The sequence below is a fragment of the Saimiri boliviensis genome, chromosome 2, assembly GCF_048565385.1.
Source record: "Saimiri boliviensis isolate mSaiBol1 chromosome 2, mSaiBol1.pri, whole genome shotgun sequence".
NCBI classification, from domain to species: domain Eukaryota; kingdom Metazoa; phylum Chordata; class Mammalia; order Primates; family Cebidae; genus Saimiri; species Saimiri boliviensis.
In genome coordinates this window covers 67,076,806-67,102,435 of record NC_133450.1, presented here as the reverse complement: position 1 = coordinate 67,102,435, position 25,630 = coordinate 67,076,806, and the positions used below count along the sequence as shown (strand labels likewise).

General features: G+C 47.6%; 2 protein-coding genes across 12 annotated transcripts in view; one reads left to right on the top strand and one right to left on the bottom strand.

The window, feature by feature from the left end:
* Positions 1-2: 2 nt before the first annotated feature.
* On the top strand, positions 3-9,778 carry FBXL22 (F-box and leucine rich repeat protein 22). Of its 2 annotated transcripts, none has more exons than XM_039468719.2 (2): positions 3-3,087; positions 5,994-9,778. In XM_039468719.2, exons 1-2 carry the CDS (start codon positions 2,570-2,572, stop codon positions 6,334-6,336), a joined length of 861 nt encoding a protein of 286 aa, XP_039324653.2. In that variant the 5' UTR covers positions 3-2,569; the 3' UTR covers positions 6,337-9,778. The 2 variants fall into 2 exon arrangements, with proteins under 2 accessions (XP_039324653.2, XP_039324654.2); XM_039468720.2 differs by lacking the exon at positions 5,994-9,778 and adding an exon at positions 4,263-5,805.
* A 3,231-nt stretch (positions 9,779-13,009) lies between these two features.
* The window catches only part of HERC1 (HECT and RLD domain containing E3 ubiquitin protein ligase family member 1), a 234,792-nt gene continuing 222,171 nt past the window's right edge, over positions 13,010-25,630 (bottom strand). For all 10 annotated transcript variants that reach the window (XM_074393495.1, XM_074393494.1, XM_074393501.1 and 7 more), the window contains 7 exons: positions 24,631-24,800; positions 24,198-24,363; positions 23,293-23,369; positions 21,641-21,893; positions 21,025-21,177; positions 17,286-17,591; positions 13,010-13,661 (listed from right to left, as the gene is read on the bottom strand). In XM_074393495.1, coding sequence (XP_074249596.1) covers positions 13,476-13,661; positions 17,286-17,591; positions 21,025-21,177; positions 21,641-21,893; positions 23,293-23,369; positions 24,198-24,363; positions 24,631-24,800 — 1,311 coding nt within the window. In that variant the 3' untranslated portion in view covers positions 13,010-13,475. The remainder of the gene's footprint in view (positions 13,662-17,285; positions 17,592-21,024; positions 21,178-21,640; positions 21,894-23,292; positions 23,370-24,197; positions 24,364-24,630; positions 24,801-25,630) is intronic.

Genomic DNA, 25,630 nt, shown 5'->3' with positions numbered 1-25,630 from the left:
TTCTCTTTACTTTTGCCTTATTTCTGAACACCTTTTTTCAGTGGAGCCACATAAATCATGATGTACTTACTCAAGCTGTGGGCCTTCTCAGTCAACAGAATCCCCACGCTTTGGAGCTGCTGTACCCAGGCCAGGATGAAGTAACCTGTACTGGCAAAGTGAGGGCCAGGAGATTAGTGCCTGCAGTCAGGTGTCTGAGGTCCCACTCACCCTTACCCAGTGAAATCCTTCTCAGTATCTTGTGACTACTTAGAAAAACGAGGCCCCTTCCCTCCCCTGTAGAGCTAGACTCTGCTCAGAGCCCCAATACTGGTGCCTCAGGGTAAAGGATACTGGTCATCTTTTAGGGTAAAAACAGGCAAATAAGTGCTGTTAAATAAACCTCCTGCTTACAGTAAGTTCCTATAGACGACCTCTCTGCCCCCATGCCTCCTGCAAACAGAACCACGTTCTTCATTTGCCTGGTCTTGTCAGTCTTCTAAAGTTGAAGACACAGATGCCTGCAGCTCAGATTGTTCTGCATCCTTGTTCCATGGGGCACATTCTCTTTTGGCAGCCATGCTGCTCAGAGGCTGCGTGGTTGCTGTTGCTGCTGCCAAACACCATCGCTCCCAAGAAGGCCGAACTGGCAGACCCCTCTGCAGCAGGCAGGAGCACATCCCCAAGCCCCCGCCAGCCCCTGCCCCCTGCCCCGGGGCCCAGGAGTCCAGGATGCTTCCTGCAGCCTACCTGGAGGAAGAACAGAGGGGCAAGGCTTTAAATGTGCTTCCCTGCCAATCTTTTGCCATTCCAGCAGGGCTGCAGTAGTACAGCTTGGAAGCCACGCTGAAGCACAGTGACTCTTAGCGGAAGGCACAATGACCACTCTCGCCTTGCAAGAAGTTGAAAGAATCCCTATTCCTAAGGGTCAACCCTCCGAAAAGCATTGGTTTGAGGCAGATAGGGGAGGGAAAGTGGAGATAACATGGCTTTCTAATCACACCACCTGTGTGGTATTGCAGCATACATTTTAAGTGAAGAAGTACACCTAGACAGAGTGTCAGCTATAATTTAGAACTAAATTGATGAGCTTGAAATAGCAGCAGTGGCTGGCTCCCCTTCCTTGAGAAATGGCTTCCTTTTGACTGTTCCTTGGTCTGTTTTTAAGAGAGTCCCTCCATTGCACTTCATCTTGGCATGGTGGAGTAATGGAGACAGAGGGGGACCAGCTGAGGCTGGCTTCCTAGGAAAGGCACTGACTACAGTGGCTACTGTCTTCTTTGATTGCCTGCTGCCTTAAAGGCAAAGCTGCACCAGCCCTGACCAAACCTTAGTTCCAGAAGTGAGTTCAGCATAGGTTGCTTCACTTCTGTCCATGGAAAAACCAAAAGGATTCCCCGTTCCCTCTTATTCCTAATGGGAGAACAAACAAAAGTAACCACTGTGGTGGTAGTCTCTGGGCTGGCAGAGGAAAACCGTTCTCTCCTCAGTACTGCCTATTGCCTAGGGAGAATGTGGCCTACACAGCTGCACTGTATCAGCATCCCCCAAGCAAACCGAAAAAACGATGCCAGGGATTCAAGGCAGGGAAGTTAAGGTTGGGGCTAGATTTAGGAGTGAAGCAGCATTAGGAAAAGGATCTGCCATATTGTGAGGCTTTGAGTACTCAGGAAGAGAGAGCATCACTGACATTACCTCCAGGAAACTTCTCTAGGGTGGAGTCAGAGAGGGAAGGGATTGTCCACTGATTTCTCCAAGAGGAGATGGAGGGCACTCAGAGCAGATGGTTTGTGGTCAGCTTAAAGGCAAAGATGGTCTAAAATACTGAACTTAAAATTGTTTCAAGCAGTTTCACATTAAGAGCTACCTCATCTATCTTGACATTTTGGGAAATACAGGTTATATAAAGTAGAAGGCCATATTGGTGGGAAAATGTAAAGCCAAGTAAGCTTCAATTTAAAACACAGACATACTCAGTACTGCTTGACCAAAACTACAAAAAAATCAAACCAAACAAAAACCGCACCAAACCAATAAAACACAACTCTGGAAAGAAACTACTCAAGTAAAATCTTTTATAAACAACTCAGGGTAAAAAATCTAGCTGTTGATGAAGCCCAGAAAAATCCCCCTGCCTAGAGGAGGGCAGCAGGACTTGAAGGTCGACCAGCCTAGCCTGGAGACCATTATTCTATGGCACAAAAATAACTGGAAAGAGGCATCAGCCAAGGACTCTGCTTACAGCACAGAACTCACAACTGTCACCCTTCACTCTTTACACACAACAGACTTCTTCCTACGAAGGATGCAGCAAAAGATTCACAATGATGTACTAGAAAATCAAAACAGTTAACATTTACAATTAGACTCCTTCCCCAGGAATAGGGACTGCAAACCCAGACAGAGCTGGCCTGGCCACTGCCTCCCAATGAAAACGCCTTGGGAAAAGCCAAAAGTGCTCACTACCAAACACCATTGTCAGCTAAAGGGCAAAGAAATCCCTTTTAAGGAAAGTAACTTCAATAGGCTGCTTTTCTGCCAGGATTTTCAATCCCTCTGAACATAAGCCGAGCCACAGACTGCCACACGTATGTCTGGGTCCTGCCGTTTCTTCCCTCACCCCTCCGTAGAGCTTCAGCACCAGTTGTTAGCCAAAAATAAACACCATTCCTTAACCATATATGTCCACTGGCAGCCCAGAACTGGGGAGGAGAGGAGGCAGGTCAGCCCGTCCCCTAGCTGCAGTCACACTCACACGTGGCCGCTGCTCACCATGCACATAACCCAGCTCAACCGGGAGTGCCTGCTGCACCTCTTCTCCTTCCTAGACAAGGACAGCAGGAAGAGCCTCGCCAGGACCTGCTCCCAGCTCCACGAGGTGTTTGAGGACCCCGCACTGTGGTCCCTGCTGCACTTCCGTTCCCTCACTGAACTCCAGAAGGACAACTTCCTCCTGGGCCCTGCTCTCCGCAGCCTCTCCATCTGCTGGCACTCCAGCCGTGTGCAGGTGTGCAGCATTGAGGACTGGCTCAAGAGTGCCTTCCAGAGGAGCATCTGCAGCCAGCACGAGAGCCTAGTCAATGATTTCCTCCTCCGGGTGTGCGACAGGTAGGCCACCTTGCCTCCTGAGCAGTGCTGGCCCCGCTAGCTCTGGCTTCCCTCTTGGGGGGGGCAGGCAAGAGCAAATTATGAGACCAAGATGGCTCCACCTTGGGGGTGCCTCAAACTAGGCCCAAGGCAGACATCCAGGCCCACCCAAAACACAGTCCCCAGTAGACAGATACAATCCTGAGGGAAACCACTGCTAATCCTCAGCCTCACAGGTCCTGGAGCTGCTTCATGCAAACACCAAGAAGTGGGGCCTCAGTTGTCCCTGCCCTTCGGGCAGCTGTCCTCCCTGGTAGTCATTAAGTGCTGGGTAGGTCCATCTGGGCCTGGATTTTCAAGGTCAGGCTCTGGGAAAAGGCTTCCAGATACAGCCATCAGCTCACCCTTCCATTAGGCCTAGCAAACAGCCCCTGAGGCCTGGGAAACGCTGCAGAGGAAGGAGACGGGGGAGCCAGGGTCCTCGGGTCAGCTTAGCCAAACCAGACTCCCGGAGAAGATGAATTACTGATTTACACAGTACTCCTAGGGAGGGTGACTTAGCCTAATTTTTCAAATTGGCAAACTGATGCTCCATGAGGTGGTGAGATTTGCTCACAGTCTAGGGTTGCCAGATTTTAGCAAATACATAGGCTGTCCAGTTAAATATGAATTTCAGATGAACAGTACTTTTTTTTAGTATATGTCCCAAATACATGTTGTGTGTATCTGCTAACCCCACCCCAGACACAGATGCTGAACCACCAGGCCAGGATCCCTCCGTTGTCCCAGCCTCATGGGTAGAGCCGCCCAGGAAACAACAGAGGTACTCAACGAGCCTCTCACTGAGCTTCTGCCAGTCCTGTGCTGCCTTTGAGGAAAAACACCCCCTTGATCACTTAAACTGGGCCTGGCTGTCCATGGAAAACTAAGCTCAGCCAGTTTACTGCTACCCAAGTTCACAGCTGCTATTTGCTGGCAGCACAACAGGAGTGGAAGGAAATAGCGCAGTGACCCCACCTTTCTTTTGAGCTGGTAGGAAGGAAACAGAAGATGGACTTAGGGCTGGGTCCTGGCTGGACAACGCCATTTTGACAGGCTTAACAAGGCCCAGGAATCAGACTAGAGAGTGATATTGAGGGTGGGGGCAGACGCATAGCAGAACGAGTCCTGAAGTTGTTTCATTCTTACTCTACCAGAACCGAGCTTCATGCCCCCAATCTGCGAGGTGTGGAGTGGACCACCCAGGCCTCTGTACTGGTAACGCAAGGGGCCCTGCTGTCACATAAAAAGCAAAGGGCTTGGCTATCGGGGCTCTCTGCTGAGCTGCCCAGTGCATCCAACCATGTGACCCCAGCTCCAGTATCTAAACTCTTGCAACCTTATTTCTTCTGTAAAATGTGCTAAATTTTCCTTATCCCACAGGGTAAGAGGATTAAATGACACAGTGGCACCTGGCACATAGTAGGCACTGATGAACGTCTACCGAATCTGGTTCTTCGGGCACACAGCTCAGGTTGGGAGGAATGGCTGAGGATAGCTAGGCAGGGGACAGTCGGCTCCCCCCCACCCCATTAGAATTATTCAAAAGGTTCTTATGGAAACGATCATCCAACACCTTTGAGGCTTAAACACCTAATCCTTATAACCACCTTGGAGGTAACAATTCCTCCCACTTCACAGATAAGGAAGTGGCACCCAGCAAGGTTCAGGCATCTGTCCCGGGTCCGCAAATAAATCACGGGCCAGTCACTTGGGCTCCCTGGGCCAGCTGCCTCATGAACAAAACTGCGGGTGTAGAGGTTGAATGGGGTGAGGAACGAAGGCACATGAACCTGAAGGAGGCCTAGGCTCTGTGTGAAACGTGGCTGGGTCCAGCATATTTTAGTTCCTTACTTCCCAGGCCAGCCACCAAGGAGCTCAGCTGGCCCAGCGGGGGCAGTCGCGGAGCTGCAGAGGCGGCTGGCAGGGAAAGGGAATCCCTTCCCCAGACCAGACTCCAGCTCCTCCTTGCTGTGGAGAGCCGAGCCCCCTGGGCCCATGAGTCGGTCCTTCTGGACTGGAAGCGGCTAGTCCCGCGCATTATGACTGCCTGTGGAGGGCCCGGCTGCAGGCTCCTCACAACCCCAGCGGTAGATGTTATTCCCCCGACGCAGAGGAAAGCAAGATTCTGGGAGTGACAGACATGGCGACAAGCCAAGTCTAACTTGGCTCAAGATCTTTTCTCGCTGGGAGGGGCTGATGAGGCGGCAAAAGTGGGTCCCCCCAAGCTTTCTGGGCAAGCGACCTGGGTGCCCCTGACTGTACCTGCTCAGGGCCTGCCTCGAGCCGCCTCCGATCTCTGCCCTTTTCCAGGCTGGTGCCCCAGGGGAGGCAGGAACAGCTCTAGTCAACTAAGCTGAACCCGGAGTCAATGCTGACGCCTGCTCCCACCACCGCGAGGGTTGGGATGGTCCTGTCACTAAGCCACCTACAAGGAACAAATCCCTCTTCCCGCTCACGTCCCGCCGGTACATTCAGGGGCCTCAACTTGAAGCTAGACTGGAGCAGTGGCCACGCACTGCTCCCCTGCAAGCCAGCACGTCCGGAGCTAAACAAACAAGGGCTGTGGCTCCTGAAACGGGCCATTCCCTCTGTCCACAGCCGCCCCAGGACTCTGCTGAGCCGGGGTCGGAGCTTTCCCACCAGGGGCTCCTCAGGCTGCGAGCCACGAACCCACGTAGATGAAGGTACGCTGAGATGCAGGGGCAGAAAGAGCAGGGAAAATGGGCCGGCCAGAAAGCTGACTTGGAACCCTGCGAGTCGTCGCAGCCAAGTGTCTTCACTTCGCAGGCCCCGAGTCCTCGGTAAATAAATACGCCCAGTCCCCCGCGGCGGTTGGGTGGCTTCAACGAGCCAGTGGGCCCCGGTTCACCGCGCTTTCCCCACAGGTGCCCCAATCTGGCGTCCCTCACTCTGTCGGGCTGCGGCCACGTCACCGACGACTGCCTGGCGCGCCTGCTCCGCTGCTGCCCACGCCTGCGCGCACTGCGCCTGGAGAACTGCGCGCGCGTCACCAACCGCACGCTAGCGGCCGTGGCGGCGGATGGGCGCGCGCTGCAGACGCTGCACGTGGACTTCTGCCGCAACGTGAGCGCGGCCGGCCTGCGCCGCCTGCGCGCCGCGTGCCCGCGCCTGGCCCTGCGCGCCGAGCACAGCGCCGCCATGCTGCCCGACCAACCCCCGCGCCCGCGCGCGCCCGCCGCGGCCCTCGGCAAGCTGCTGCAGCGCTAGATACCGCCCCGCCGCGGCCCCCGCGGAAGGAGCGCAGCCCCAGACCATCCTGGTTTCGACCCCAGCTCTTCCACCTTCCAGACCAGCACCAAATCTGAGCCTCAGTTTCCCCGTCTGCACAGTGGGGATAACAATGCCTACCTCACGTTACGACATTATACCCAGAGGAACGCAAGATTAAATGGATGTTTGGAAAAGACTCGGCTGGTTCTCACTCAACATCACCGCCTTTCCCCTCTAGCTTCCGCCCCAGCTCTGTGCGGTGCGCCCCCAACGGCAGCGCGAGGTGCCTTGCCGTCCTCGAGGACTCTGCTCGCCGCTGGGTAGAAATCACCTCGGTGGGGAGGGCCTCACCACTCGGGGGCTTGCGCCCGGGGCTGAGAGGCCAGGGCTGCCATGCGCAGGGGCCTGGAGAGCCTCCGGGCGGAGCGACCCCTCGAGACCCAGCCGGCTCCCGGAGTGTCCTGGGGACCGTCGCTTCCAGGGGCCCCCGGTAGTGATCTCGGTGAAGCAGGAGGAGGGAAAGCCGGGTGCCCCTCCCTGCGGTTTGCCAGCGCGCGCGCCTGCCTACTCGCCTTTGCTGGGACAGATGAGTTCCCGGAGTGACCGCACTCGCTATTGTAGAAAATTCTCTCCCAATTGTTGAATTCTTACATAAAATGCACAGTTACCCATATTTTCTACTGTTCTCATCTCATAAGGGAAAAATAAATGATTTGGAAAAACAAAAAACCCTCAAACTAAATATTCAAAAACAAAAGCAGCAGCCTTGGCTAAGCTTTTGATAATGGAACCGTTATAAGCTGATGACAAGCTAGATTTTCACCTGTTGGATTTGCTGGACACGAGCACAAGCCTGGACTTCCCATTTCAATTTCAGGGCTGTAGTGACTGGCGTCCCACACTTAGTGAAGGCTCTCGCCTCCCGGCAGCCGCCCGGTCCTGGGTCCCTGCGGAGAATTCTGGGTGGGTGGAAGAGGCGGGGAGCACCGTGGCGCTGCTCACGCTCCGGCTCCACCCAGCCCCAGCTGTAACAAAGCCCTTCACCCATCCTAGGCCAGGTGTGAAAGAGGAGCTTGATCCCTACTCACAGGTTTCTTAATTCATTGCTCAAACAGGGAAACAGCAAGGAAAAAGACAAATTCTGTTCTCATGAAGATTACGTTCTAGCAGAGGGAGAGACAACAGGTAACTGGTATGCAAGAGGGTAGAAATTATTACGGAAAAAAGTGCAGGCTGTAAGGGGCTATCGGGGATTGCTGGCAAGAGACTGGGGAGTGGAGTGAAGCCTCTGAGACAAAGGGTTGACCAATGTAAGCTTCATTGAGATGACATTTGAGACATAAAAGCCAGAGAGCCAAGCAAGCAAGACATGTGGAAGGAAGACACCGGCAGTGCAGAGGAACTGTCAGTGCAGAGGCCGCGGACTGCAGGTGTGGATCGTGTTAGGCGAACAGCAAGGTCAGAGTTGCTGGAGCAGAGTGAATGAGGAGGGAAGCTGAGTAGCAGATACTCAGAGAAGGAATGTATCCTGCAGCTTAACTCCAACATGCATTTAAAATTTTTTCCCCTTTCTCTTGGATTTCAAGATACAACCTTGAGGCAACTGCAAAAGCCGATCCTCAGCCTTAAAATAGACTCCATGTCCCTCCCTTTTCTCACCATATATGCCCCCTTTGCATTTATCTAACTGTATGCTACTATCTAATTATGTCATGTCTTAGAAGTTTCAGGGGCTAATCTTAAGTCTGGAAACCCAGCTGTAAACCTCCAAAAATTACTTCAAAATGGCTAATTAACCACCTGGCCGTTGTTAAAATAACGTCAATCTGAGGTCCAGGTAGACTGAAACCCAAGATAGCCACCAGAACAAAACAGACATCATACTCAGCCCAGTTCTTATACACCTTCCTTATCAAGTCTTTCCTTTTAAAACCCCTAAAAACTTTCCCCCCTAAAAACAAGCAGTTAAAGAGCAATCCGACTACTTCCCCCTTTTCTAGCTTGGTTAATAAATTTGATTTTATTACCAGACCTCGCTCTTGTTAATTCAAGCATCTGCACCTGTTTCGTTCAGTTACAGTAAGGGATGGAGGTAGCAGTGAATAGACAGATTAATGTGAGGATGAAATGAGAGATGAACGTTCCCACTCCGCCCAACCTACCCCCAGCAAGAACCAGGGCCCCATGCACAGATGGTAGGTGAAGTCCCAGGGGCAGTGGATTTTTTTTCCAGGCAGGACAGGTGAACAGGCAACCAGCACCCTGTCCTACCCCAGTCCCTTTGGGGACTGCTGAAGGGCCCCTGGCTGGGGCAGTGCTTACTCCAGAAACAGGGTAGCCACAGTAAGCCCTGGCCAGAATAATCTCTTCTAATCCCTGTGTTGGGAGAGCCAGCTCTGTCACACTACCAGCTGCAGTGGAGTGGCAGGACCCTACTACTAGCCCGTGAGATCCAGGCTGCTTCTGGGTGACTTCCCAGTTTGCCCACCACTGCTTTGTAATCTGGAGAGGCCTTGTTGGGAATGAATTTTTCTCCTGTTACTCTGAACACTGTTGAAAGCAAGCTCAGGCTTCCAGAGGGTTGAATGTTTGTCTGCAACAGAGCCACTTACTCCCGAGGGCTTTGTTTTCATCATCTCCAATAAGCCCTGATTCCCAGTATGTCCTATTTGTCCTAAATTGGTGGCTTAGCCTGGAGAACAACAGGATCCTGGCTTCAGGATCTAATGGATCTGGGTTTCCATCCCATTTCCCTCACTTTATAGCCCTGTGACCAGAGATAGAAGGCCCTCTCCAAACCTGTTTTCTTATCTGAGTACTAAAGATAACAAGGGAACCTTGCTTTTGGAGTTCTTGTAAGGATTGCGATTGACTGTGTAAAGCAGAGGTCACTATAGGTTGAGCTAGAATGGGGTAATCTGCATTCCCTGAAGGCCTCCCTTTACCATGGAAGCTCTTTTGTAGATGAGGGTTAAGTTCCCAGGTTAACCCTCCAATGCCCATTAACCCCCTTGCATCCCAAGGCATAATGATCACAGAACTCAAGCAGGGCTCACAGCTGTGTCCAGTGCTGTTTCTAGGGATCCAAACTGGCCCCCACCTAAGCCAGATGAGCTTTGGGTTCTGAAAGTGAAGGGTCATTTCAGGTGACTCCAGAAGGTGGGCACTGATGGAGACACATGGCTCTCCACTCTACCTTCTAACAATCACTGTTCACCATCACCAGGCATGAGCAAAGCACGTAACAGAGTGCAATAACTCACTTAATCTAAAACACCACTTTTGTAGCTTCCAGAGAGCTACATGCATGGAGGTCATGGAGGGTGGCATGCCCAGGGAAGGAATGGAAGCTCTGTGCCCCTTCCCTGATTAATTAAAAAGTTAAAAAAAAAAAAAAAAAAGAAAAGAAAAAAAGAAAAACCCTTTCAGACTCAGGTTAGCATAGAACAAAGGGTCCTGCAGGCTAAATTAATCCACCAACGAATTCATCTCACCAGCATTTACTGGGTATTGTGCATGCATTGGACCAGGTCCTACCTGAAGAACTCAGTCCTAGTTGGAAGACATGCAGCTGAGCTTGAAGGGTGCTCTTGAGCAATCTCCAAGCTTTGCTGTCATAGCTTTTGACAAGATACGACCTCTCTGAGCTTCAGTTTATTTGTAAAATGAGACCAATACTCTCTCTGCGACATTGTTAAAAGATTATGTCTAAATATGCAGGGCCTGGAAGTCAGGGATAGGGGAAGGTACCTTCATATCCATGGCGGGGGCTAGAAAAGCTGACAGCCTGGCACAACCCACAAGTCCCAGGCACTGGAAAGCAGTAAGCCAGGTCTATCTGTCAGTAAGCCAGGCATGCGTTGTGGCAGACAGAGCTTTTGAGCTGGGCCTGTGGGCTGACCCCAGTTCCCACAGGTTCCAACTCTAAGGAGGATGTTCCCAGTGGCAGACGTGGCACAGTAAAGGCAAAGGTCAAGAAGCCCAAGGCATATCCAGGGAAGGGCGAGCCAGGGCTGATGGGAGCCTGATTGTGTTCTCAAGCCACCCAGAGATGGCTTGGGATTATTTATGCCCTCACGTTCTCAATTAGATCACAGACGCCCCTCAACTCCGGGAATGCGAACTTTTTCAAAGGTTTGGCCAAGGCAGCGAATGGTCACGTGCAGGAGGAATAGGTGGTTGGGAGAGAACTGAACCTCAGCGCTAGGGCAGGACACTGATCCCTGGCTGGAGGCTGGCCTGTTACCACGTTGCGCTGCTCTGCACACGAGCCCCAGTGCCAGCAGAGAGACCAGGGGCACAGGCCCTTAGGTCAGGAGGTGGTGCGCTGAGCCTTGTCTTGCAGGGACACACTGGCTTGTTTCTGCACAGGATGAGTGTTTGGAAGGGAAGTGACTGAGCGTCCCCGGCCCTACCACGGAATGCTGACAAAAAGCAGAGACTCCCAGTTCTCGCCAGGGTGTACCTGTGATCCAGCTTTCCCTCTCCTGATCTTGGATTCTTGGTTTATACAGGCAGAGATCATCTGACCTCTTCGAGACTTTCCCTTCAGCTCTAGGATGCAATGCCTAAGATCTGCTTTTGGCTAAAACCCAAGCTCACCAGATGTAGGCTTCATCTGGCCAGAAATCCTGGGCAAAGGTCATAAAGCTAGGAGGCCCAGAACAAAGTCATACTTTGAAAGATGTCTGGAGAAATCTTAAATTTTAAAAACTGACAAAGTTTTCTTGAGACTGCTTAAGGGTCTTAAAAACTGCAAGTATTTGTTAAGTGAATGAGGCCAGCAAACAAAAAACTGCCTAAGTCTCTCTAAGGGCTGAAAGTGAACCAAGGAAAGCGCCTGCATCAGGTCCACTGCAGCTCCTCAGATCAGGGACTTGTGCTTCCCCCTCTTCCAGATTTTTCGAAAAGTCAAGAGAGGCGGGGCACAGTGGCTCACATCTGTAATCCCAGCACTTTGGGAGGTCAAGGTGGAAGGACTGCTTGAGGCCAGGAGTTCCAGACCAGCCAGGGAAACACAGTGAGACCCTGTCTCTGCAAAAATGAATAGTCAAGACAATGAGGAAATAACAAGTTTCTGGCAAAGAAATAGTGTGTGTTATAAAACCACAGCACTGTGCCAATTCCTCTCACAGGGGCAAACCTGAGCAGTTGTCTCTTAGCCCTGAGCCCAGGACCTGCAACCACAGTGCCAGCCTTCTGGGGGTGCTCCTGCCTCTCAGTCCAGAGCAAACCGTGGCAGTGGCACAGGATGAGGTGTTATTTTGAATTTAGAGACTGCAGATGTATCCTTTGCTCTGCATGTCCTCAGCCCAGCTCAGCAAGAGGGAGGTAGGAAGCGACTCAGAAGATCCTAAGAGGCCTCCCCTGGATCATCCAGGATCTTGGAAGCACAGATGCCTTTCTTTTCTTAGATAAATTCTCTCCTGGTCCAGAGACCCAGGCAGGGTCTTGCCACCTCCAGCAGAAAGACTTCAAGCCCAGAGCCCTTCAACAATGCTACTGACTATGCTCTTAGTATTAAAGGCTCATCTTTACCCAGAACTCCTGGGGTTCCCCCCAAAGCTGTAATCTCCCTCTGAGACCCAATTGTAGTTGAAGTCTTTTAAAAAATAACACAAAGAAGACATCATTCTAAATATTATTAGGTATTCTCACTAGGAAAGATTCATTTACCATATTATCTTAGCTGGCAAAACTGTATTTTTCTTTCAATTTCTCTTTGAAAACATATACCTTCTATCTTCCTTGTGGAAAATAACTGCCTGCAGAGGGCTGGCTGTCTGGCACTTCATTTGAGCAGGCTGTTGGTAAAGACCCTGTCCAGGAAGTCCAGTGGGAGCAGCTTGTGGCATGAACCTGCTGCAGGTGAGGGAGACAAGCTGTCCACAGGCCTCCCCTTTTCCTGCACACACTCCAAGAAGCCAGAACCCTCCCAGCTGCTCTCAAGGTGGCTCCTTCCCCCAGAAACACACTCTCACCCTGACACTGCTGACACACACCAGCACTGAGGGCCTGCAGGGGCAGCTAGGTTTGAGCACCAGGAATGTACCCCTTCCCCAGCCCTCCGCACAATTCCATCATTCAAGGATATGAGAGCCACTCATCAGTTCTCACGTTGATTGGAACATTCATCCACTTATTCACTCATTTATACATGCTAAGTGCCTGCTCGCAGTAGCCGGCCTTTCTGTAACACCTTCCACTTGGCTGCCCTCCCCACAGGAACATGTCAACTGCCCTGTTCTTTCATTCCATCACGTGCTCATTTTGTCTTTGTAGGTTCTTCATAGGAAGGGCCAGGTGGCATTACTGAAGTCTTCTTCCTCCTTGTCTGGTAGAGTTGCACCCCACATTAGGTATGCTGGGACTGTCCAGAGAAGGAAGGGTGGTGCTGACAAGGGCTGAGCAGCTGAGGGAACAAAGTGAGAGAGACCCAGGATGACAGAAGAGCAATGGAACAAAGGAGCTTCCAACCCACAGGGGTATCTTAGAACCACAAGTAATTTCCAAGTGAAGCCCACCCTCAATGTAAAGGAATGTTTCTGAATGTGTCAAAAAGCCATCAGAGCAAGACAGGCCTGGAAGCTCATTCTGTTCTGGGCTAATGTCTGCCTCGATGGCAGCTCCCAGTCAGAAGCTCTGCAGGAAGCAACACCAACAGCCACGCTCCAATTCCTGAATCTGCTTTATTTCTCTGCATAAGGAACCCTGAACAGGCAATTCAAATTAAAACAAAATAAATATATGAATATTCATGTAAAACTGTCCTTTCTAATGAACAATTATACACCATGTACAATTTCATGTTCACTGGGTGGGTCTACAAAAATGTACCATTCCCAACTAAAAATGCACCAAAATGGTTTCATGCAAACTTATCAAAAGTGACCAAAAATATGAAGGAAAAAACCTGACTGAGAGCACTTCATTTTTGTTTTTTCTTTTTGTACAATCACAGAAAAATAAAAACATCTAATTTCTTTGTTACATTTAGAGTAAATAATGTGGCCACTGTTTATAATGTTGGTTTATGTTCCTAAAACATCTATGTAGTTACCATAAAAGTATATCAACATCAAATCAGAAATGAGCATTATTGAGGGAAGAAAGGGAGGGTGAGAGCACCCGCGTGGTCAGTAGTCAGTGTCGGAGCCCTCGGTGTTGTCCACGTTCCTCGAGAGCATGTAGTTGTCCATGTCGATTGAGCGGCAGTTGTTGATGGCATAGCGCAGGCGCTCGGCCATGACCAGCTGGCTGGAGTACGGGGGCAGCCTCAGCTGGAAGAAGCAGGTCTGTGAGGTAGGCAGACTGTCGTAAGGCTGTGGAGAGAGACCCAGAGCCATGACTGGGGACATCAGAGTGCCACATGGGGGAATAGGGCTGCACATGGCCTCTCTCTGCCTTCAAGATGGAATTAACATGGCCGCATGGTTAAGTCAAGTGGACACAGAGACTGGGCCAGACAGAACAAGCAGGGGCCCTACTGCCCCACAGGCCCTCAAGGCTCTGAGTGAAGACGTTCCTTCCTTTCCTCACCTTCTCCAATGCCTGTGTGTGTCAAGTGAGGAGGAGCCCTGACTGGCAGGACTGCTTGAGAGAACACATTGTGCACAGTGCCTGGAAGAGGGTGAGAGTGTAGTAAGAGGGCACCTGTCCCTCGTACCCATCCACCAAGAGACTGGAAGCCAGCTGCAGGGATCCCCCAACAGAGCAGGCAGAATGGAAAGAACAACTGTGAGATACAGCCAGCTTTGGGAGCCTCTTTGCCTCCTCCTCGTGTATATTCTACCTTGTTTGCAGGCCCCATGGCTGCCTTGTACAGCTCACTTAAGGCAGGGGCAGTCAGTTGAACCCCAGTCTATCCATTTAACTGATGGTGATACATCATTTAAAATTATAATTATGATGACTAGCAGCAAAACAGAAAAGTGTTCAGGAGGTTAAAAAAAGGCAGAAAAAATTCTAGATACATCATGTAAAAATTTGTACAACTGTGGCAAAGACCATGAGGAATTTCACAAAGGTAAAAATAGCTACTACTGGAAAGACACGTTTTTGTTTTTGTTTTTGTTTTTTGAGACGGAGTTTCGCTCTTGTTACCCAGGCTACAGTGCAATGGCGCGATCTTGGCTCACCGCAACCTCCGCCTCCTGAGTTCAGGCAATTCTCCTGCCTCAGTCTCCTGAGCAGCTGGGATTACAGGCACGTGCCACCATGCCCAGCTAATTTTTTGTATTTTTAGTAGAGATGGGGTTTCACCATGTTGACCAGGATGGTCTCAATCTCTTGACCTCATGATCCACCCGCCTCGGCCTCCCAAAGTGCTGGGATTACAGGCGTGAGCCACCGCGCCCGGCTGAGAGACAGGATTATATATGTTCCTTATCTCTCCTTGCAAACAACTATTTCCTAAACAATTTGTAATAACAGTAATGACATTATACTGTTTTTGTTTTGTTTTGTTTTGTTTTGTTTTGTTTTGTTTTGAGACAGAGTTTCGCTCTTGTTACCCAGGCTGGAGTGCAATGGCGCGATCTCGGCTCACCGCAACCTCCACCTCCTGGGTTCAGGCAATTCTGTCTCAACCTCCTGAGTAGCTGGGATTACAGGCACGCACCACCATGCCCAGCTAACTTTTTGTATTTTTAGTAGAGACGAGGTTTCACCTTGTTGACCAGGATGGTCTTGATCTCTTGACCTCGTGATCCACCCGCCTTGGCCTCCCAAAGTGCTGGGATTACAGGCTTGAGCCACTGCGCCCAGCTAGACATTATACTGTTTTTATAAAATTTTAAAAGGTTTGCTTAAAAAAAAAAAAAAAAAAACCTGTCTTCTCTTACTCAGCATCCTCTTGAAATCAGCCCTTCTCCCCAGAGCCCTACACCTAGGTGAGCCACTTGTCCTGCAATGGGAGGGGGATAGCCCAGCAGCCCAAATGCACCACAGCCAGTGATGGATGACTCAGAGCTTGAATGTAGAAAAACTGAAAGCAGCAAGGAAGGCAGGTGCCACTAGGTGGCTCTCTGATGACTTAAATGTGGGTACTACAGAAATGATCTAAAAGCCACAAAGGAAAGTCTTCCGTAGTCAGTTACTGAGGCTGACAACCCTGAGGCTAGAGATTAGTGGTGGATTAACTCCTAGAAAGGCAGGGGTAGCCTAAGACCAATATAAGGCAAGGATTGTTTCCAGAGCTGAATAGAAATAAGCCATTTCCTCCTCCCCCACTGCTCTGAAGCAACAAAACAGATTTACAACTTACAGTTCTTGGCAAGTCATGTAGAAAACTTATGGAAAGGCTCTTATTATAACCCTTCCTGCTGGTGGCTTCTCCAGCAAGCCTAGCCCAGGAGCAGAGCAGCCACCTGCAGCCTCAGGAGGCAGCACAAGGAGGAATAGCTTTGGCTACAGCAACTCCAAGAGTAGCTAATAGAAAAACACCAGAAAGCCAGACACTTAAGCTGGCAGGAAGGGCCTGTGTGTGAAGAGGCCCCACTTCCCTTACTGTTTTCTGAACAAACATCATGGGTCCTGCTCAGAGAACTTCCCAGCACATGTGGGAGAGGGGTCTTCTGAAGAGTGGGGATGGAGACAGGGAAGAGAGGCACTCCTCACTTAATGCAGCTAAGTTTTTGGTTTGAGGGCTGTACCCAGTGTTGAGGAGATGGAGAGAAGGAGTCTGGATAGGTCTGCCTTCAGGAATGGTAGGGGCACTCCAGGAAAGCACCTACGAAGGGTTCCTGGAGATGACTGGCACTGGGCTTGTAGGATGAATAAGTGCTTGCAAGAGACGGAAAGGGGTGTGAGGGAGGACTTACTAAAGCAGAAGGAACAGCTTACATGAAAACACAGAATTTTAAACACAGCCTGGTCTACCAGGGAGAAAAGCAAGCAGCCCATTATAACCAGAACATGAGAACTTTCAAGTTGTAACATCGGAAAGTGGAGCAGACGCCGGACTATGGAAGTGTTTAAGGCAGTTAAGGTCTTTGGCGTTTATTCCAAAGTCAACACAGGGGGTCTCTGAAAGGTCTGAAAGGAACAGAGTGACATGGTCAGATGGGTGCTTAAGCAAGATGACTCTGGCAGCAGCGTGCATTTCAGACTCTAAGCCCTCTTATTCCTAAGCCATCTGTCAAAATGGCAGCTGGGCCAGGGCTCTGTAGCTGGGGCCTTTCATCAGATGGCAGAGATGCAGCCCTGCCTGCCCCACAATGCACACCACGCAGGCAAGCACAGAGTATTATCATTGCTCCCTGCATCTCTGGCTTCCTACTGGGGTACACCCACCAGTTAATGGTTAATAGCTTCAAGAAAACAAACAAGGCCATGCCTTAGTGCAGGAAGAGGCAGTTTAACTATCCCTCGGGTCAAGTTCAGCTTTAACTCAAGAGGATGCCAGAAGACTTAGGGAAGGTTGCTGGGTATAATATGCTCTCTGTATCCACTTAGGACTTTTCCCCACTGAAGCTAAATGATGTTTCTAAACAAATTTACTCCTTGATTTTTTTCATTACTCTGGAAATTGCAAGTATTAAGCATGAATCAGCAGGCCTACTTGAGGGTCACAGTTTTGTTTCCCCAACATAAAAGCAACACAGGGCAGAGGGCCAAGCGTGTTGGCTCATGCCTGTAATCCCAGCACTTTGGGAGGCTGAGGTGGGCAGATCACCTGCGGTCAGGAGTTCAAGACCTGCCTGGCCAACATGGAGAAACCCCATCTCTACCAAAATACACAAAAATTAGCTGGCCATGGTGGCGCTCGCCTACGGTCCCAGCTACTGGGGAGGCTGAGGCAGGAGAACTGCTTGAACCTAGGAAGCAGATGTTGCAGTGAGCTGAAATCATGCCACTGCACTCCAGCCTGGGCCACAGAGTAAGACAACAACAAGGAAGTGATAAGGCAGACACTACAAAGGAAAAAAAAAAACCAGCTTACTTACCCTATCAACCTTCATGATTTGAAATCTCTGAGAAATGTCAGCAGTGTTGGCTGGTAGTCGAGATCTTCCTGACACAAACCTCATGAAAAGCACCCGCTCCTCATTGGAGAACTCTTCCAGCGTGTGCCAGAACCACTGCACCAGCTGATGCTGCTCATCTACCTCGCGGTACCGTACCACTTTCTTCAAGACTTCCACAGAGATCTCAGGCATCCCACACACCATCTGCTCCAGCTGTTTTGCTGTGAGAAGGGACAGCAGCGGCACAGGAACAATCCACGACATCCCTTCTCGGACTGCAGCCACCTGCTCCCGGGAGAGGTTGCTCATTCAATGAGTGTGCGTGAACTTGGCACCGCCATGGGCCCTGTGGGGCGGGGTGCCTCCTGCTGCCTGCTCATCTGCTCCCCAGACCCTCTACTTGTTTCTCAGACCTCCAGGCATGAGAGTCAGTGAGAACCGCCCACCCTCCCTGCCTCTGAACCCTTGTTAGAACCTCTCCCTTTTGTGGGATTCTTACACTCATGGTTCTAGTTCAAGTCCAATTTAGGAGCCTACTTTCCCTCCATTACAAATCCCAGCCCACTGGGGCCCTCCCGATGCCAGTCCCACTCACTCATATTCCTAATCACATGTAGCCATGTGCTGTCAAACTATGCATGTGTGGACACTTCACCTCATAAAGGTAAGAAGCTCTTGGGGGACTCATCTAGCTGTCTACTGTTTTTTAAATTTATATTTGTCTTCTGAAAATAGTTATATCGTTTTTGTAAAAATTATTTGTGCTCATTGTAAAAAAATCTGAAAGTACAAAGAAGAAACTAAAAAGGGGAAGTTCATCTTTAGGAAGGCAATTGAAAAGGCAAAGGGTTTAGTCAAGAGACTTAGGATCTAAATCCCAGCTCCACCAATTATTAACTCTCTTAATTTTTCCATCTGAAAAAAGCAGATATTGCTGCTCTCACATGGCTTTGATGAGAATTTTATATGAGTAACTACATGAAATTCTATGTGACTGGGTAATTCCACCTTGCTCTGTTCCTCTTAGCATCACAGTGCTGGGCATGGGCAAGTTGGGAAGTGCTAAGTGGGATGCAACCAGGGACTGCCTTGACAGCCTATTTAGAAAAACGTCTCCTCCAAGACTATATAGTAGTGCATACCCTACACAGACTCACCACTGTTCCAGGTTTGTTTCATAAATACATCTTTGCTCTTGGCCAACTCAAAACCATTTCCCATTTAAAAAGTCTGAGAATCTGAATAGGGACCATGCCTTAAGGAAGTGAGTAACTATGTGAGGTGATGGGAATGTGAATTTGCTTCACTATAGCAACTTTTTTTACTATCTATATGCATACTCTATATTATTATACAGTGTAATTTAAATATACATAATACAATTTATTATTTAAAAAACTGGGCCAAGTGCAATCAATGGCTTGCCCTGTCATCCCAGCTGCTTGGAAGGCTAAGGCAGGAGATCCCCGGAGCCCAGTAGTTCAAGGCTGCAGTGAGCTATCATTGTGCCACTGCACTCCAGCTTAGGTGATAGAGCAAGACCCTCTCTTAAAAAATAAAATAATAAAAAACTGGTACTAAGGTTGTCCCATAAGGATCAGGGATTGGCAGTGAAAGCAGTCTCTACTGATAGTAAAGATAATACCCCACCATAGTCTGACAAACAAAAACAAAAATGAACAAACAAGCTGTTATGCTTGGTGAAATACAAAACAAAAGCTGTCTGGAAAAGAAATTAGGCTGAGGTATGGCGCTGGCTGCTTGGAGAAGGACAACTGAGAACAGCTATGGGATAAATAGTTCTAAGAGATGAAGAGGAAGTGGAAGAAGAAGAAGGGCTTGTTACTGGGAACAGAACAAAGCCAAGGCGGAGCAGAGCACAGCTGTGGAGAAAGAGTATCTGTCCAATCCTCAGAAGAAAGGACCTCAGAAGAAAGGACCTCAGAAGAGTCTGGACACCATCTTGGAGCCTGGTTTGGGGCTTGGCTCTGACGTGGGCACTCAGTGCTTTCTTCTGTGAAACGGTGACAGCAATCCTTACCTCACAGAGTAACTATGGGAAAAACAGCACGCAAGAGTGCCTAGCACCATGGCTGGCCTGCAGGAGGTTATCAATACATTTCTAGTCAGTTATTTATTCTCTGAGGATTAAAAATATTCATGAACTGGAGACAAATACTAATTCCTGGCTGTGTAATTGACATCACTGACAAGACCCAACTTCACTAAGCTAAAGTTATCATTTTTCTGACTGGACTTGGCCCAAAGCCAAAGTGTAGGCAGGAGCCAGGAGTGAGGGGTACAGAATATATAAACTTCAAATTGCTAAACTTCTATAGCTTCACAGCCTGGGTCCAGCTCTTGAGAAGACCCCAACATATTCTTCAAACAGAGGATTATTGAAATGGCTATTAATGATTGTAACATCCAAAGAACGATTTTTGGATATGACATTTCTGTAGTCACTCATTCACACTCCCATTATTTACTAAATGCTTACTTACCTGTCAGCACAAAACAACGATAATGCAAATGAAATAGAAAATGTATTCTTCATTCACTATCTTACAAGCTAACTGAAGAAACAAGACCTAAATTCTGGAGCCTAATTCTTAGACCACAACATAGAAATATATGATACCTCGGTCAGGCATGGTGGCTCACACCTGTAATCTCAGCACTTTGGGAGGCCGAGGCGAGTGGATAATAAGGTCAGGAGTCTGAGATCAGCCTGGCCAATATGATGAAACCCCACCTCTACTTAAAAAAAAAAAAAAAAGCTGGGCATGGTGGCACATGCCTGTAGTCCCAGCTACTTGGGAGGCTGAGGCAGAAGAATCACTTAAACCCAAGAGGTGGAGGTTGCAGTAAGCCGAGATCGCACTACTGCACTCCAGCCTGAGAGCAAGACTCGGTCTCAAAAAAAAAAAGTGTGTGATATGTTTTGAGACTTAAAGAACAGAGGCAGGAGAGGGAAAGGCAAATCAATGTGAGATCACAAGACCAGCATCTGGGGGTTCATTTATGTGGGCCCTGACTAACCCAACTAGAGTGGGGACACTGAGATAAGAAGCGGTAAGACATGAGGACAAACAGAACTAAAGAGGAGTAAGAAGACAAGGTCTGAATGCCAGACGAAAACTTGGTCTCAGTCCAACCAAAGACCAATTCACAACTGATTTAAGGCATTCAGTTAGGAGAAGAAGGCCTGAGAGGTCTCTGAATAGAGTTTGAAATAGAAATACAAAGCAATCACCAGATGTGGTAGCTCATGCCTATAACCTAAGCACTTTGGGAAGCTGAGGTAGGCGGATCACTTGAGGCCAGGAGTTCGAAACGAGCCTGGCTAACATGGCAAAATCCTGTCTCTACCAAAAAATAAAAAAATTAGCTGGGCATGGTGGCACATGCCTGTAGTCCCAGCTACTGGGGACACTGAGGCCAGAGAATCACCTGAACCCAGGAGGCAAAAGTTGCAGTGAGCTGAGATCACACCACTGTACTCCAGCCTGGGCAACAGAGTGAGATGCTGTCTCAAAAGTAAATAAGTAAATTAATTAAAATAAATAAATAAATATATACATACATACATACATACATACATACAGAAGAATCAACAAAGTAAATGCATACTAGCAGATGTTGGCATAACCAGTCAGCTCTCATTTGGAGAGAAACCCAAGCATTCATGTGTACCTCCCGAGATACTTCATCTCACCTGTCGGTCCATCTCATGAAGTCGATATTCAATGGCCCTCTCCACATATTCCTTCCTATTGGAAAATGTGAGTGGGATACTATTTCCACCAGGGATTATAGGAACCATTTTGCCATCAGCACTCTGGCCAACAAAAGAATCGAGAGGAATCATCTAAGAACAGAAGAAAAAAGAATTTTTATTACATAGTAGAAATGACAGCAAAAAGCATTTTACACATAAATATAGCAGAGCAATAACAAACTCACAATTTTTAAGGATAGAAACAAGGAAAACAAGACAGGTAAGACTGATCAGGCTACTTGATCATCAGGAATGTGATGACTCAGCCAGCTGTAGTTAAAAATGGGACCAAATCTCTCTATTCCCAAACCAGGCCTGTTGAACTCTGATGACCCCAGGTCCCCCACTCCACCTTGGTTTCCTTCGTTCTTCACTCTAACAGGCAGAAAAAAATTAACAGGGAAGGAGCAGCTCAGGGCAGCAATGGCATAAATATGGCATGGTTCAGCCAGACAGCAAGTGGAAGACTATATCTCAATTTTACACAGAAACATTATAGCCTGTGCATACAGGAAGTCAACACCAGCAGAAACACAGATTGGCTAGGCTTTACCTCATGGAAACTCTCCTCGGTAATGCCACTGTCTTCAATGTGAAGAATGCTGTTGAGAGTCTGCACGTAGAGCAGATCCACCTCCTCCAGGTCCTCCAGGGTGAGTGGGACACAGCACAGCTGCTTCCACACCAGAGGGGCCAAGTGGAGGTCCAGAGGCTTCTTTGTGCGAATGGCAACCCCCATTAAAATTCCTAAGAACTTAAACTGCATTAAGTGTTCATCGAGGCAGGCAGACGGGTTAAAAAGGAACCTGCAAAATTAAAGGGAAGATTTCAAGCAATATTTTCCTCATTTCTATTAGAAGAAAGTTAGCAACGACAGCTATAGTATATGGTCTATACTTGTGCTGTTCAGCATGGCATCCATTAGCCACATGTGGCTATTATCATTATTTTTTTGAGATGGAATTTTGTTCTTATTGCCCAGGCTGAAGTACAGTGGCATAATCTCAGCTTACTGCAACCTCCACCTTCCAGGTTCAAGCAATTCTCCTGCCTCAGTCTCCCAAGTAGCTGGGATTACAGCCATGTGCCACCATGCCTGGCTAATTTTGTATTTTTAGTAGAGATAGGGTTTCTCCATGTTGGTCAGGCTGGTCTCAAACTCCCAACCTCAGTTGATCCACCTGCCTTGGCCTCCCAAAGTGCTGGGATTACTGGAGTGAGCCACAGGCCCGGCCCACATGCGGCTATTTAAAGTAATTAAATAAAACTAAAAATTCAGTTCTTCAGCTTCCCTAATCACATGTTGAGTTCTCAAAAGCCACACATGAACCGTGGTTAATGTTTTACACAGCACACAGACTATATTCTGAGCTGTTTTTAGAAGAACTATGTAAGGGTCTTAAGCTACCTGCTCCATAATGCCCTATTTCCAAAAATCATTCTGTTTTAAATTTACAAGTCCATGAAACAGGATCCAAAATTCAAAATTTTGCAAATATAAAGATAATATGTAATTGCAAATACTAAATTTTGTGACTTGCTAGCATAATAAAACTTTTAAATAACTTTTGATGCAGAAAATTCATTACGGGGAGGCCAAGTCGACCTTCAGAAACATAAAATAAGTCAGGTTTCATGATCAAGTCTGAGCCTCCTCTCCCCTCTATATAATCATTGATTGGGTCTCAATAAATACCAAGTCTTGATGGAAGTGTTTCCTCTGTTGTTGTTTTTTTTTTTTTTTTTTCAGATGGAGTCTCACTCTGTCGCCCAGGCTGGAGTGCAGTGGTACGATCTCAGCTCTCACAGAAACCTCTGCCAACTGGTTCAAATCAAGTGATTCTTCTGCCTCAGCCTCCCGAGTAGCTGGGATTATTACAGGTGCGCACTACTATGCCCAGCTAATTTTTGTATTTTTAGTAGAGCCAGGGTTTTACCATGTTGGCCATGGTAAAAATCCTCACCTCAGGTGATACACCTGGCTCAGCCTCCCAAAGCGCTGGGATTACAGGTATGAGCCACCGCACCTGCCTGTTTCCTCATCTTTGACAAGAGGATAACAATATTTACTCCTTAGGGTTATAATAAGGACTGAAGGGGATAACAGGTATAAAGCACTGAAAAAAAGTGCATAGTAAGCACTCAATAAATGTGAGCTATTATTATTATTTTAGACATAAAATGAACACTTGCTGACTGCCATACCTGTCCCTGTTGTAACCCACTTCTGCGGTGGCATTGGGAGAGGGTATAAGAAGGTCAACAACACCAGTTTCAAGTTCCTGTAGAAGAAAAAATTTTTTGAGAAATGACAATCAAACATATGGAGAGAACACCAATTAAAGATCATACTAAAAAGAATATTTTGAGGAATTTATCATGCTATGTTGACAACCAACGATTTCCTAATTTACTTTTGTGGTTTCAGTTTAAAATGAAATTCGGAAATCCCCAATATGGAAACCATTCAAGTATGAAGAACCAAAAGGAATGAGAAAGTTAATCCAGTGCAGGAGTTGTCGTGGCTGTGAGCAGAGTGTAATGATGTTTCAAATAGATTCAATAATGATGGCCAAACATTATTTTAGTCACAGGATTTACTGAAAAAATCCTTATATTAGGCAAAGCTGGAAAGGACAAAGCTGATCTGGAAGCAAAGTTGCCAATGCAGATCTTAAAATGAGAACTGGTCTAATTTTAAGACCAGTTCTTAACATTTATTTTTCAAAATCTCCGGGAATTTGGCAGTTCTATTTTGTTCTAAAAGCGCCAGAAAAAATCAGAGCACATGGGTGCTCCTGGATTTGTCTGTTACATAAATGTTAATATATGCCATTGTTGTTTGCTCTGCCAATATTATAACACAACAGATGGTGAATCATTGGTAGATGTCTAAGAACTGATATTTATGTAGTAAGGTATCTTGACAAACCATTTCAAAAACCATTGCTCTAATTTACCTATATCACTAACAGCATGACTTTATATGAGGCTCACAAATACATCCTTGCTACGTTTATAAAAACATGCCTGACAAAATGATCTCTGAAAACAACAAAATGGCCGCTAGCAGACTAGGTAACTCAGCAGGGGACACTGCAGGAAAATACCTGGCACATCTCTGTGATGGTGTCATCAAACACTCCTCCAGCATCATCAGCCCCTTCTCCAACCAGCTTAACCTTCCATGCTCGGGAAGGGAGACGGAGGTCTGATGCATTCAGCTTAACTACTTGTCTTGCTATTTGGACAAAAATGGGCTTACACTTCCGACCTCTTTAAAAGAAAGGGAGAAAAAAAGCAGTGAAATAAAACGCTTACTGATTTCCCCAAGATCACGTGATAGCTTCCCATCAGTGACTGAAAAAGCTAGTTTAACAGCCAAACACTCTGCTAGTCCCACTGTAACCACATTGAGTACTAGTGTAAGTACTATTACTATCTACCCTACCTTAGAAGTGAGGAGGTTAAGGCGCACAGAAATTATTAATAATATTCATCTGAAAAAGTCCCAGCTAGTGAAACATGCATACATATGCTAACCTGGTTGATATCCTCTTTACAGTAATCTGAGGTCCATAGTTTTTGCCTTGAACCATGGTTTTTCCTATGGAGCGCACCATTGGAAGAGTGTAGACTCTAGGGGCTAACAAAGGCCGAAGTTGTCCCTGTACAATGCCCCAAGTTCCAGCATTATAATGGGATGTGCTGTTCTGTAACAGAAAGTACAGTTATCAGAAATGGTATAATCTAGTCTTAAAAGAAATAATAATTTTCACTTGTAGAACATGCATTATTTTAGTTGGGCACAGCGGCTCATGCCTGTAGTTTTGGCACTTTGGGAGGCTGTGGTGGGCGGACTGCTTGAGCCCAGGAGTTTGAGACAAGCCTGGGCAACATGGCAAAACTCATCTCTACAAAAACACAAAAATTAGCTGGGCATGGTGCTGTATTCCCAGCTACTCAGGCGGCTGAAGTGAGGGGATCACCTGAGCCCAAAGAAGTTGAGGCTGTAGTGAGCTGAGATCATGCTACTGCACTCCAGCCTGGGCACAGAGTGAGATCCTTTCTCAACATTATTTTAAAAATTGAAAATAAGAATATACATGCTTTTAAAAATGGACTTTAAAAGCATAAACTCAGGATTAGTAACTATCAGTAACCTTTAAAAATATTTTTTTCTGATAAAATACATACTTGCTATTTTTAAAAACCTTAGAAAATACAGAGAAGGATACACACGTGTACACAAATTAAGTAATTCCAAATCCTAACATAAAGAGATAGCTCCATTAATAATTTGATCTATTTCCTTCCAGCTCCCTTCTGTATATGTAAACATTATATTTTTCACATTGTTGATATCATTTTGAGCTTTCTCGGTTAACTTTGCATTATAAACATTTCTCCAACCAATTACAGTTTGCTAACACTCTGTTTAGTGCTACATAAGACTCTGCTGCCTGACTGATTATATATTTATAGCAGTGATTTGTCAAATCTCTCTCTCTCTCGATCTCTCTTTCTCTCTCTCTCTCTCACA